This window comes from Crocodylus porosus, unplaced genomic scaffold (assembly GCF_001723895.1).
Source record: "Crocodylus porosus isolate Cpor-Errol unplaced genomic scaffold, CroPor_comp1, whole genome shotgun sequence".
NCBI lineage: Eukaryota > Metazoa > Chordata > Crocodylia > Crocodylidae > Crocodylus > Crocodylus porosus.
This window is the reverse complement of record NW_017728886.1, coordinates 234,552,337-234,564,744: the sequence shown is the minus strand read 5'-3', so window position 1 is coordinate 234,564,744 and position 12,408 is coordinate 234,552,337. Positions and strand designations below refer to the sequence as shown.

The 12,408-nt window shown below is 41.6% G+C and overlaps 1 protein-coding gene across 2 annotated transcripts in view; it reads right to left on the bottom strand.

Annotated features, from left to right (window-relative positions):
* The window catches only part of SPAG1 (sperm associated antigen 1), a 63,863-nt gene that overhangs the window by 33,647 nt on the left and 17,808 nt on the right, over positions 1-12,408 (bottom strand). For both annotated transcript variants that reach the window (XM_019551272.1, XM_019551274.1), the window contains 4 exons: positions 9,630-9,735; positions 7,108-7,238; positions 3,708-3,814; positions 1,762-1,903 (listed from right to left, as the gene is read on the bottom strand). In XM_019551272.1, coding sequence (XP_019406817.1) covers positions 1,762-1,903; positions 3,708-3,814; positions 7,108-7,238; positions 9,630-9,735 — 486 coding nt within the window. The remainder of the gene's footprint in view (positions 1-1,761; positions 1,904-3,707; positions 3,815-7,107; positions 7,239-9,629; positions 9,736-12,408) is intronic.

Sequence of the window (12,408 nt, the reverse complement as noted above, 5' to 3'; positions counted from 1 at the left end):
TTGGCCAAGTTCCTGCTCTCTGCACCTGCTTCCAGGTTAGCAGGAAACACCTGCTAACCTATAGGACCAGACGGGGAATCTGCCTGCCACCACTACTGTCCCTAGCTGAGCCTACTGTCCCAGGCAGCCTGGCCAGAGTAGGGCAGGAATGGCTATAGAGGTCCTCCCCAACTCCAAGTCAGCTACAGGCAGTGGCAGCAGCAGCAGGAAGAAGAGGGAAGGGGAAAGACAGAATAAAGATATTCAAAACAATGACCCACTGAGCATAAAGAGGATGAAGGGGCCTACTGAGACCAGGGAGCGTGGGATTCTCACCTGATCTGGGGGCTTAGAAAAAGTACCTGCCTGCTGCTCCCACTGTGTGATCCAAAAGGGATTTGCAACTGTACCACTTAAACCCTTCTGGATCTGCCTCTGCATATACTGTGTAAAAGAATTTTATATAAAAAGCTAGCCTTGTGCTTGGACTGGCCTGAAAATAAGCATTTTGTTTTCAAAAAGTTCTAAGTTTTAGCATTTGTTTTCTTCTTCCATTTGACACAACTAAGATATTTCAAATATTTAACACAAACAAAATTAAACACTCACACCAAAACTGCCGATATCCTGCTAGTTAGGTCATTTACATGGGATGGAGAAACTCAGGTTCAAGCCCCTGCTCAAACCAAATTTACTGGTTCCTCTTAGATAGTTTCTTGATGAATCAACACTTTTCAACAAGAAAAAGTATTCCATCAAAAAATTTCCCATCAATTGTAATTTGCAACTTTTTTTGTTCCTTTAAAACGCAGAAGGAATGACAGAAATGTGTTTTTTGGGAGTGCAAAGAACTTTTTTTCTTTTAACATACTACTATTTTACATACTGTTTTGAATATCAAATATGCCCTATCTTCCTGGTTTTACCATATGACTTTTTGTGCATCTCATTATTAACTCCTCACCTTAATTCAAGGGTCAGCACCACTACACCTTCAAAAAAAAAAAAAAAAAAATCTCAAATTATCATTAGACACTGGTATTAAATGAGAGCTAGAAACAAATGTCTTTCCAGGAACCTTTTTCTTCTCTCAGTGCCTCAAATTTCAGTCTGTTGTGATTTCATAATCTTACTAGGTCTTCAAATCACCAAAGACTCGCAATCACTAATGGAGAAAAGATCTGTATTTCTTGTATTGAAAGCAAGCAAAAGAGAACCCATTTCCTCAGGTCTGTTCAGGTCTTCTACATGCATAATAAAGAAGCAAAAAACAGAACGTGACACATCAAAACAAGCCCATTGTGGGTTGGGGTTTTTTTTTTTGTCTCTGGCAAGTTACTTCTAATATCAAATTGTAATTTTTGTAATAGTAGCTTCCAGTACACTCTCATGTTGTCTTTTCTTGCCCACTGTCTCAGACATTTGATACAAGCCCATATTAATTGGTATGGTACACTTAGTATTCTGGATTTAGCTGTTTTTATTCGCTATATTTTAGATCACTTGCTAATATACTGACTGAGGGACCTTTAAGCACCAAGAGGAGTATCACTTTGGCACAATTTTCCAAAGGACTCTTTGACTAGACTCTAATCTCCAAAGGACTCCAATTTCTCCCTAACAGATGCGACTCAGCTTCATATTTATAAGCAGTGGACTCAGTTCCACAGTTCTTGGGCAAAATTTTTAGGAAGCAAAAACTATTTTTCCTAAATAAAGACTGCAGAATTAAGGCCTTGCATCTTTCACAAATAATAATTACACAGACAAACATTACATTACTTTTATCTCCACTGCCTCTTTCACATTCTTCTTCCCCATTTGAGTTCTCTATATCTTGAATAAGTATTCTTTGTCGTTTAGTATGGGTCTTGGATACAGGCTTTATATCTTTAAGTTTCTGTTCCATTTCCAACAGATTTTTCTGCAGAAGAGCAATAATAGCAACATTAGAAGTGTTCTTTTGAAGCTAGTATTTGGATATTACCTTCCATTCTCAAGTAAATATTGTTATACTATAAACACGAAATTAGACAGAGAAAGGTTAAGTAATTTCTTCAAGATATTAGTGCAAGTATCCGAACTTGGATTTGAAATGGGGTTTTTGATTCCTAGTCCAATCTTAAATTCACTAGAAGCCAAAGCATATGCAATATAAATACCATATCTATATAGACATCTGTGCCATTTGTAAATGAGTTATTTGGGATACTGACTGTATGTTTCTGTGTGTGCAGACAATACAGTTATGATGATAAGAATTAACTAGAATGGCCTGTTTGAGAGAGAGTAACAGATTCAAGGTTTACAGACACTAAACTATTTCCTGGAACTTTGGGAGAGAACTCAAAATAATTTAACCAAAATCCACACTAGAAAAAGCCCCATTGTTTGATAAGAATATTTTTTTCTTTTTACATATTTTAACTGTCACAGCTAGGGAAACATAAAACTAAGAAAAAGAATTTCTTGCAGACCAGTAAAGCGATGTGAAAACTGATACAAGTTCTGTAAAAAAGAGCAAGATAATTCAAAAGCTACAATTCCTTTCATTCATGTCAGAAGGTATGCCTGGATTTGCAAGAACGTACTGTTTTTGGTCTTACTGCTCTAATCAGAAAGGTGTGCATTCATGTTAAAGGGCAACAAAAGTTGTAGGACTGTAATCAATTTTGACTGAAAAAAAAAAAAAAACCACTGGGCAGAATTCTATTTTACCTACTGACCAAAGTGCAGCTTGGAACAACCTCCAAGTTTTCCAACTAAAGTGTAGGTGTGGCTCTTTAACATCCTCTTGGCAGGTTAGATTTAGCAGATCCTCCTTTATAGTCAACATGACATGGATGCACAAATCATTTATTCATTTTTTTTTTTATATATTATATATATAAAAAATGTACGTTGGTAAGTTTACAAGAGTTTTAACTGGGATCTTTTAAGTTTTATACCTGTGCATTTGCCATTATCAAAAGGCAGTAGTTGAGGCCTCAAAGTAAAGTAAATTAGCTTGTTCAGAAAAATGAGGCCACCCCAAACCCTAGTTATATACTAAAGTTCTATGTATAATGCATGGGAAGAGTTAGGTGCCAAAGAATGGCGTTCATAACAACCAGCACAGGGTAGGGATGCTTAAGTCAGGGGTTTTCAACCTTTTTTAATGGCCACAAACTTCTGGAAGACCATTTCAGGCTCAATATTAGGAAAAACTTCACAGTTAGGATGTCCAGCCTGGGGAATAAGCTCCATCCAGCAGTGGTGCAATTGCCTACCCTGGAAATCTTCCAGAGGAGACTGGCCAGTTGTTTTTCCTGCCTAGTGGAAGGGGCTAGACCTGATGATTTTCCAAGGTCCCTTCCAGCTTCTTACAATCTATGAAGGTATGAATCTATGAAGTGTATCACCAGCAGCCAGACGCAGAGCTGGGGGAAGACAGAGGGGGGCATGTCCAGATGCACAGTGGTGGTACTGCAGGGTGGCGAGTGGCAGTAGGGGCCACTGCATATGAGCTTCCCCACCAATCTAGCTGGGCAGGTGGTGCCTGTGTGGCCTGTAGAGGGATGGCACTACCCTCGCCACCCCTTCCCCGTTCCCCTGCCCCTGGGAGGCCGTGGCGCAGGGTTGTGGGTGGTGGCGCTCCATCCTAGCCCACCCACACATACCCCTAGGGCCTTCCTGCGTACCCCCAGTTAACAACGGTTGTTCTAGAAATACCAAGTGATATTCTTTACCTTGGCTAATGCATTTTCTGGTTCAACGTACAATACTTCGGTCAAATCCTCTATAGCTGCCTGGTAATTCTGTAGATATTTATTTGCAGTGGCATGGCGCATAAGAGCTACAAATTAACAAAGAACATATTTATATTGCATTGTCCCAAATTATGTGTCAAACAACAATTTATATTTACCATATTTACTGATGTGCAAGACGAAGTCCTCCCTCAATCAACATGAGGGGAAAAGCCCCTCTTTTTTATTTGCATGCAAAGAAATCACATTAAATACACTGACCATCTCTGAACTACTGCGAAAAGCACCATGTGCTCAGTAATGGAAACTAACTATGAAGTTGATCAAAAGCAGCCAACACAGAACATAATTATAAAGTACATGGCTACATGACTCTCAACAAACATAGATTAGCACAACCCATCTGAATAAAATATGTGGTAGAGCCCATTGAGTGCAGTCCCCCTCAGCACTGACTCTTGTTCAAGTCATGGTGAGCCACTACGCTGCATGTGTTTCAACTTCTTCACTCCCACAGTTGAGATGCACCTTTCTTTCCCATTTCCAATTATTCCTGTTTCTTCACCAGCCTTAAATATCTGGCAAACATCACCAAATGGGGCCCCAAGCAATTTATCCCAAATCCCTCCATTTCCCCCCACCCAGCCTGTCTCGTATAATTAGTGTGGCTCTGCCCTCCATGAGTTTGCCCTATGCCTCATCAGCATATGCATTTTTGAAGGATTCCAGGATTCATGACAAGAACACCCGGGTTCTATTCATGACAGGTAGGCTAATCAGTACATGGATCCTTTGTGGGGATGGAATCTGGAGTGCATACACATGCCAAGCTGTGGGGTCACCATGGGTTGAAATGCTGTTGGACTTGGTTGGGACCCAGCCTAATAAGTTATATTTCATACATTTCATAGACATTAGGGCTGGAAGGGACCTTGGAAGATTGAGTCCAGCTCTCCACCCAAAGGGCAGGAAGTCAGCTGGGGTCATAGGATCCCAGCAAGATAAGCATCCAATTTGCTCTTGAAGGTGTTCATTATAGGTGCTTGACCCACCTCCTATGGCAGGTTATTCCAGACCTTGGGGGCTCGGACAGTAAAGAAATTCTTTGTTATGTCCAGCCTGAAACAGTCTTGCAGTAGTTTATAACCGTTCGACCTCATCATTCCTTGAGGAGCACTGGTGAACAAATGTTCCCCCAGGTACTGGTGGTCATCCCGATAAACTTATACGTGGCCATCAGATCACCCCTAAGCCTGCGCTTTTCCAGGTTAAACAGCCTCACAGATCTCAGACTGTCGTTGTAAGGTCTGTTCTCCTGACCTCTGATCATGCACGTGGCTCTTCTCTGGACTCTCGCAAGCTTCTCCACATCCGTTTTGAATTGTGGAGCCCAAAACTGGACGCAGTACTCCAGCTGCGGCCTCACCAAGGCCAAGTACAAGGGGAGAATGATGTCCCGGGATTTGCTCGAGAAGCATCTATGGATACAAGCCAACGTTTTGGTCGCTTTACTAGCTGCAGCATTGTGTTGAAGGCTCATGTTCATCTTGTGGTCAATGACGACCCCCAAATCTCTTTCTTCCACAGTACTAGCCAGTGTAGCACTGCTGAGCCTATAAGGATGCTGGAGATTTTTCCTACCAAGGTGGAGAACCTTGCATTTTTCAGTGTTAGACACCATCAGGTTCTTGTCTGCCCATCTGCTGAGCCTGTCCAGGTCAGCCTGGATAGCCCTCTTGTCTTCAGGTGTGCATGCTTTGTCCCAAAGTTTGGTGTTACTGGTAAACTTGGCCAGTCTGCTTCTGTCTCCAATGTCCACATCATTAAAAGAAGATGTTGAACAGTATGGGTCCAAAGACAGGGCCTTGGGGGACCCCACTGGTCACAGGGCACCATGATGATTGACTTCCGTCAGTTACCACCCTTTGGGTCTGACCATGGAGACAATTTCTCAGCCAGCGGATCATGGTGGACCCAAGGCCACACTTGGTCAGTTTCACCAAGAAGTGATCATGGTCAAGATATATGACATCAATCTCTTCTCCCTTGTCCAGGTGATAGGTCACCTGGTCATAAAAGGAAATGAGGTTGGTCAAGCAAGACCTACCAGCAACAAACCCATACTGGCTATCCCTCAGGATGTTGGCATTGGCCAGTCCATTAAGGATGGCCTCTTTAATAAACTTTTCTACGACCTTCCCTGGGATAGAAGGGATATGGTAAATCATGACGCTTTTGGTATGGATTAATATAATGCATAATCTGTATTATATACAGGAAGTACTAAAATGCCTTTTAAAAGTATGTTTACAGAGTACCTGTGGTAAAACTTGCGGCTGTTTCAAAAAGGTAATATCCACTATTTCTGGGTGAACTAAGGCTGTAAGTGTTATATGCAAATTGCTACAGCTATGTTTATTTCAAGGTCATTTTTTAAAAAATTTATTCCTCACTTCCATGTGCTCAGGGACAGCAGGGTCTGACAGTAAGGAGGGAGGAAAGGGCTGCAGAGGGAAGAAGTTGGGGGGAGGGAGCCAGGCAAAGGGGCTACCTGACCCCCCAGATTTATTTTCCTTGCTGTAGCAGTGGGAGATTGAAAAAAAAAAACAAGACAAACCTCCAATAATTAGATTCTATACTTGGAAAATTATATCAAATTTATAAATGTTCCATATACAGAATCTACTGGGGACTCATCTAATAATCAGGGTTGGCTTATATTTGAGTAAATATGGTAACAAAATTTACAATGTAAATATAAAATAATGCTGTATTAAATAAAAGCTTACATCGACTTTACAATAACCCTGTGTCAATCATTAACCAATTTTCTACTTTTTTTTGGCAACATAATTCAACATGACATTCTATTGTTATATGGTAATACGTGAAATATTACAATTTTAATATTTTCCCAACATCTACTCTCTTGTACTAGACTCTTGTAGTCCAAGTTTAGTTAACTAGGTTTCAAATACTTAGCTTAGTAAGAAAGCACAACACAACATCTTTGACTGCAGTTTAATTTAGCTGTTAGAACTGCTAAAAGGAATGCCTCTCTATGAGTATTAAGAAACCATGCGCTATGAGGCTGTTAGCAATCACTCTGAATGCATGATCTGGCTGCATGCTTCCACCTTCTTGTAGCTTCACCCAGTTTCAGAAAAATCAACCAGCACAGGAGCAAAACCTGAACAAATCTCAAAACTACCATTAAGAAATTAAGTGCAGGGGGAGTTAGTCTTCCACAGTTGGGATCTGACCTAGTGATCATGGAAGTCAATAGAAAGATCTCCCTTTGGCTTCAATGGATCCTGAACTAGTGTTCTCTTTTGTTAAAAACAAAATTATCTTCAGAAAAGTTTACATTTAATTTTACCTTTTAGGTTGTCAGGCTCCATATCTAATACTTTCTCGCAATCCTGCAAAGCACTGTGCCAGTCCTTAAGTTTGATTTCTGCTTGAGCTTTGTTGTTATATGCAGCCGCAGTTGGCAATACTGATATACTCCTACAAAAGACAAAGGATATTGCACAGCTGTCTGCTAGCAAGAAAACAAGAGTACTCAAGAATTCAGTGAACTCAGTTTTGAATTGTAACTACTTTCAGTTTTATATAAACATTTATTGTATACAATTTAAATTCAGTAAGCTGATATTGTTACAATTAGAAATTTGTAAAAAAGGAAGTGAAAAGTGAGATTTTAAAATCAAGCCAACATATGGGCACAGTTGTACAACAAGCTTTGTGCAAAAAAGTTTTGAAGCTCTTAGTCGCTCATTAAATCTTCCTTATGAACTAAAACACTGAAATATACACTACTGTCTACTTCCAGTTTGGAGCAGGAAGAGAAAACAGACAGTGCATAGGAAAAAAAATTTAAGTTTAATATTAAATAATCTGGTTACAATGTACTTATTCTATATAGCTATACACTAAATATGATTGTAACCCCTTTAAAATGCTGTAAGCACAGTTTATCATGCATCTTATTTAAATCTTATAACTTTTTAAATTTAAGAAAATAGGAATTACCATACAGAATTAAACTAGTACCCAGCTAGCACTAGCAGGGTATCTGGTCTCTGACAGTGACCAATACCAAATGTTTTAGGAGAAGGTGCAAATGTGGAATAACTTGTCTACAGGAAGTTTCTTCCTACAGAAGAGCTTACAAGCCTGGACAGACAAAGTATTTAAATTGTCATTTCACCATTGTAATTTAATTGGCATTTCACCATTGTAAAAAAAAAAAAAAAAAAAAAAAAAAGGAGAAATGACAAAACCCCTAAAGCCCTGCTCTACTTCCTCTCCCACAAAGAATTACCAGTAGAAAATCTGTCCCAAAATACATTAAACCAGTTGCGTTATCTAGCCATATCCACCCTGGTATAATGATTTCCTAAGCTATTTAATTTCTTATTACCTATTTATTTAGGCATGGTGGGTATCTTTACATGTGCTCCAGGAGCCTGGGAGGGAGGGAAACAGAATCACAATGCAGCTTCAGGGCAAACCAGGGAATACCTGATATGATTTTTGCTGTTTAGCAAATTCAAAAGAAATGTCAAAAACAAAATCTCAACCTCTACATACCCTTCAAAGATTTGGCAGAAACCTTAGGTACAGTGAGCTGCAATTCTGGTTTGGATCTTATGGAAAGACTCAGCTGGCCAAGAAAGTTTCTTCCGATCTTGAGACAGCTCCATGGTAATACATATGGTAAAGATCAACAATATCTATATGACCCCTTCCCCTTGATGAACAGTATGACACAAGTATGCATCTCTGAGCCAATCCTGTTCACGCTGTTCTATGTAGCAATGCTAGAAAAGATAACTGTTATATTCAGGTAGGCACTAAGATCCACTTACTAGAGAGTTGCTTAAACTTCTAACTGTATGCTGGCTCCAAGGTTACCAGCTCGACAGGATCTCTGACAACTGTACTGGTGGCCACTCTGTGGAAGAGTTTCCACTCTTGGTAAACTATTTTGCAGCATCTGCATTGAGCTTTGGATTAACTTTCAGTTTAAGGAAGACTGAGATTATGCATCAGCCATCCCCTAGAAGAGAACATATGATCCCTTTTACCTCCAATGGAAGAACTAAACTTCCATTTCATTCATGAGTTCATTTATTTTGGAAATGTTTTGACCAATCATGCCAGCACTGATGGGTAGGTAGTCTCTCATATTAAAAAAGCTAGCATAGTCTCTGGCCTGCTTACAAAGCAAGTGTGAATCTAATGTGGAATCAAGCCTTCCTCCAAATTCAAGTTATACTAAGCTGTCATGCTTACCACCCCACACTGTGAAAGATGTGGACATTGTACAAAAGATGCATTGATCAATCAACTGGATAAGTTCCAACAGAGGCTCTTTCACATCTTTATTCTTAATAAACTGGTGAAATAAACTGACCAAGAACAAAAGTCCTGCAGCATACTGGTTGGATGGTCACAGAGGAATTTACAACAACAACTAGGACAGACAATGCATGAATTCACAAGCAACCACTTTATGGTGAACTGAAGTATAGGAAGCAGCAGCACAGTGGTCAAAGAAAGTACTTCATGGGCATACTAAAGGCTTGCTTAATTTATCATAAACTACCAGCTAACTCTTTTAACCTGTTAGTTGTAAATAGGCAGCAGCATAGCATCAAGGTAAGAGAAGGTATAAATCTTTCTGAACAACAACAGAAGACCAGCTGACATGAGAAGCACTACAAATTTCATGAGAAAAACACACATATTATGCATAGGCCTGGACAGTCATCTGTTTACTCACCATGTTTGACTCAGCCACCAGCAGGCACCACAGCATTATTATCCTCAGCTAAGAGGGACTCACTGTACAACTATGAATTGTAACAATATTTAACAACATCTTTAACTCACCGAGCATAATATGTCACTGCTTCTTTGTAGTCCCCAGTGGCAAAAGCTTCATTACCTTTTTCTTTTTCACGATTCGCAATAAAGAATCTCTCTCTCTGAGACATACCTAGAAAATAGCATTTATATATAACACCTAATATTTAAAGATGCAAAATAAGAAATTTAACACAAAAACTATCATTATAATTTGTACATCTCTTTTAAAACAGACATGGAATATGTTACTTTTCAAGATTCTTCTGTATGTAAAATGTGCTCTAAAATATTAGGATAAGCAGAAAGTCCAGCTCCAGAGATTTGGTCTGCTTTAGAAACATACTACTTGAAATATATGCAACACTTTACAGCATTTGGAATAGGTATTAAGGTTCTCTCCCCAACAAATATGCCACATACACCTCTTTGTTTACATCAGTGTTGAGATATATGGCTGCCCAATACAGTGTAATGTCAATAATACATTACAGTACAACTAACTCCAACAAGTGTATCACCCTAGACTTTGCTTTCAATTTTATATCTGTCTTTTAAAAAGTGCAGAGTTGATAACACTGTATTTCTAAACATCACCCTTCTTGATTTTACTTATCCATTTCATTTATAATTCATAATATTTCCTTCAAACAAAATTATATATGCTTTCCCTTCCTTCCCCGTGGCATCCATAGGTTTTTCCAGTGAAGAAAGCAATGGAAAAAGCAAACCAAACAGCAGCATGGTATATGTGCAAGTGGAGACATGGTTTTAGCACATGGTTCCCTATACCCAAGACCTATGCTGTGCTAATTCGCAAATTACAGGAGAAATAAGACAGTTTTACATGACACAGATGGCTGCTTCTTTTAGATATTTAATTTAATCTGTTGCCATTGTGCTTGAAGTTGAAATTAAGTTTATGGTTCATAATACTATACCCAGTATTACAATGGTGTCAAATCATATTTGTTAAACTGAAATTTATTATACTGAAGCACAACAACACAGTTTTACACAGGAAATGGGATGACTTTGTGTTTCTTCATTATACAGTATAATCTCTGTTATCTGGTACTTCACCATCTGGAATACCTTATTAATTGGAATTTCGGCGCTGCACCACACCAGAAGCAGCAGGACGCACATGGCGCCGCACCACACCGCTTTGTCTCCCATTGCACCACTGAAAGCAGCGGGATGCTCACGGCGCCGTGCCATGCCACTTTGCCTTCTGCTGCACGAGGGGCGGGAGAGAAGCTTGCACGCAGCAGTTGCCGCCTCGCCCCCTCACTGCCCATCCAGCCAGAAACCCTGTGCCTCAGGTAACTGGCATTTTTAGCTTACCGGCACCCCCCATTCCCCACTTGTGCCAGATAACAGGGATTTTACTGTACTACAATTTTCATTCTTGTGACACTTATTATACTGACATTTCACTGCACAGGTTTCCCTCAATTTATGTGGGTTTGATTTATGCGAATTCGCTCTTACGTGATGACACTTTTTATATCTGAAATTCATTATACGTGAGGTAAATTCACTGTTATGCAATTGGCATAGGCGCCCTCTCCCCTCTCCTAAGCAGGAAAATCTGTGAGTTTGTGAGGTGAAGGGAAAGGGCTGTAAGCTGAGGGGAGGGGTAAGGGCAGGGGAAAAGGCTGTGGGGCTGGGACTCCACTAACTGCAGCCCCTGCTGCAGCTGCTCTGGGAGCCGCCGATGCCAACGGCTTGCAGTCGCTGGGCTGTGCCGTGCCCCAAACCCCCTGGGGCTCTGCTTCCCTTGAAGGACCATGCCCCGAGCCCCCCCAGCACGGCGTAATCCAGTGGCTACAAGCAGGCGGTGTCTGCCACTCCCAGGGCTGCAGCAGGGGCAGGCAGCTGCCTGCAGCAAGACAAGAGCGGACTGGGGCCAGCGGCAGCACCAGGCTCCTCCCAGCACTCAGGGTGGGCTGCAGCAATAGGAGGGGAGCTGCTGCCACCCCAAAATTCACTGTAGCCCCCCACAAACTGCTCTCCCATCACTGTTGCCGAGCGCTGGGAAGAACCTAGTGCCACCACTAGCCCCAGCCTGCTTTCGTCCTGCTGAAGACTGCTGCAGCCCTGGAAGCAGCAGACACTACCTGCTCAAAGCCGATGGGCTGCACCATGCTGGGAGGTTTGGGGCACGGTGCAGCCCAGTGGCTGCAGGCAGCTGGCATCAGCCGCTCGCTAGGCAGCTGCAGCAGGGGCTGCGGTGACTGGGGAGCAGAGCAGTGGGGCTAGTGGGGAGAAGTGGGCTGAGTGGGGCTACTGCCCACCCCAAGTACTGCAAAGAGCCTTGTGACACCCATGCTGCAATGCCGGGAGCGGCAGACACCACCTGTTTGCAGCAACTGGGCTGTCACACCCCTCTCCCTGCCCCTTCCCTACTCCCAGCCTTACTCCTTCCCTCACCACTGTGAGAATGCATCCCTATCTGTTTCATTGTAAACTGGGTTCACTTTATGTTAATTCAATTTATGCGCCATTCCCTGGGAAAGCATCTACCACATAAATCAAGGGAAACCTGTAGTAAGCTTTCTCTGTGTACATGAATGGCATCTATATACATAAGGGCTTAGTCTGTCTGTCTGTCTGTTTGTAACATTCGTGGGGGGGGAGGGGGGGTGGCTCCCGGAGAGGCATGGGTCCAGCCAATGCTGCATGCGGAGTGAATTGCCCATCAAGAATGACAGTAGGGACAGTAGGGAGTGCTGCCATGACAGCGGGTACAGAGAAAGTTGGGGGGGAGGGGAATGGGGTACATGGGGCTGAATGCAGAGGC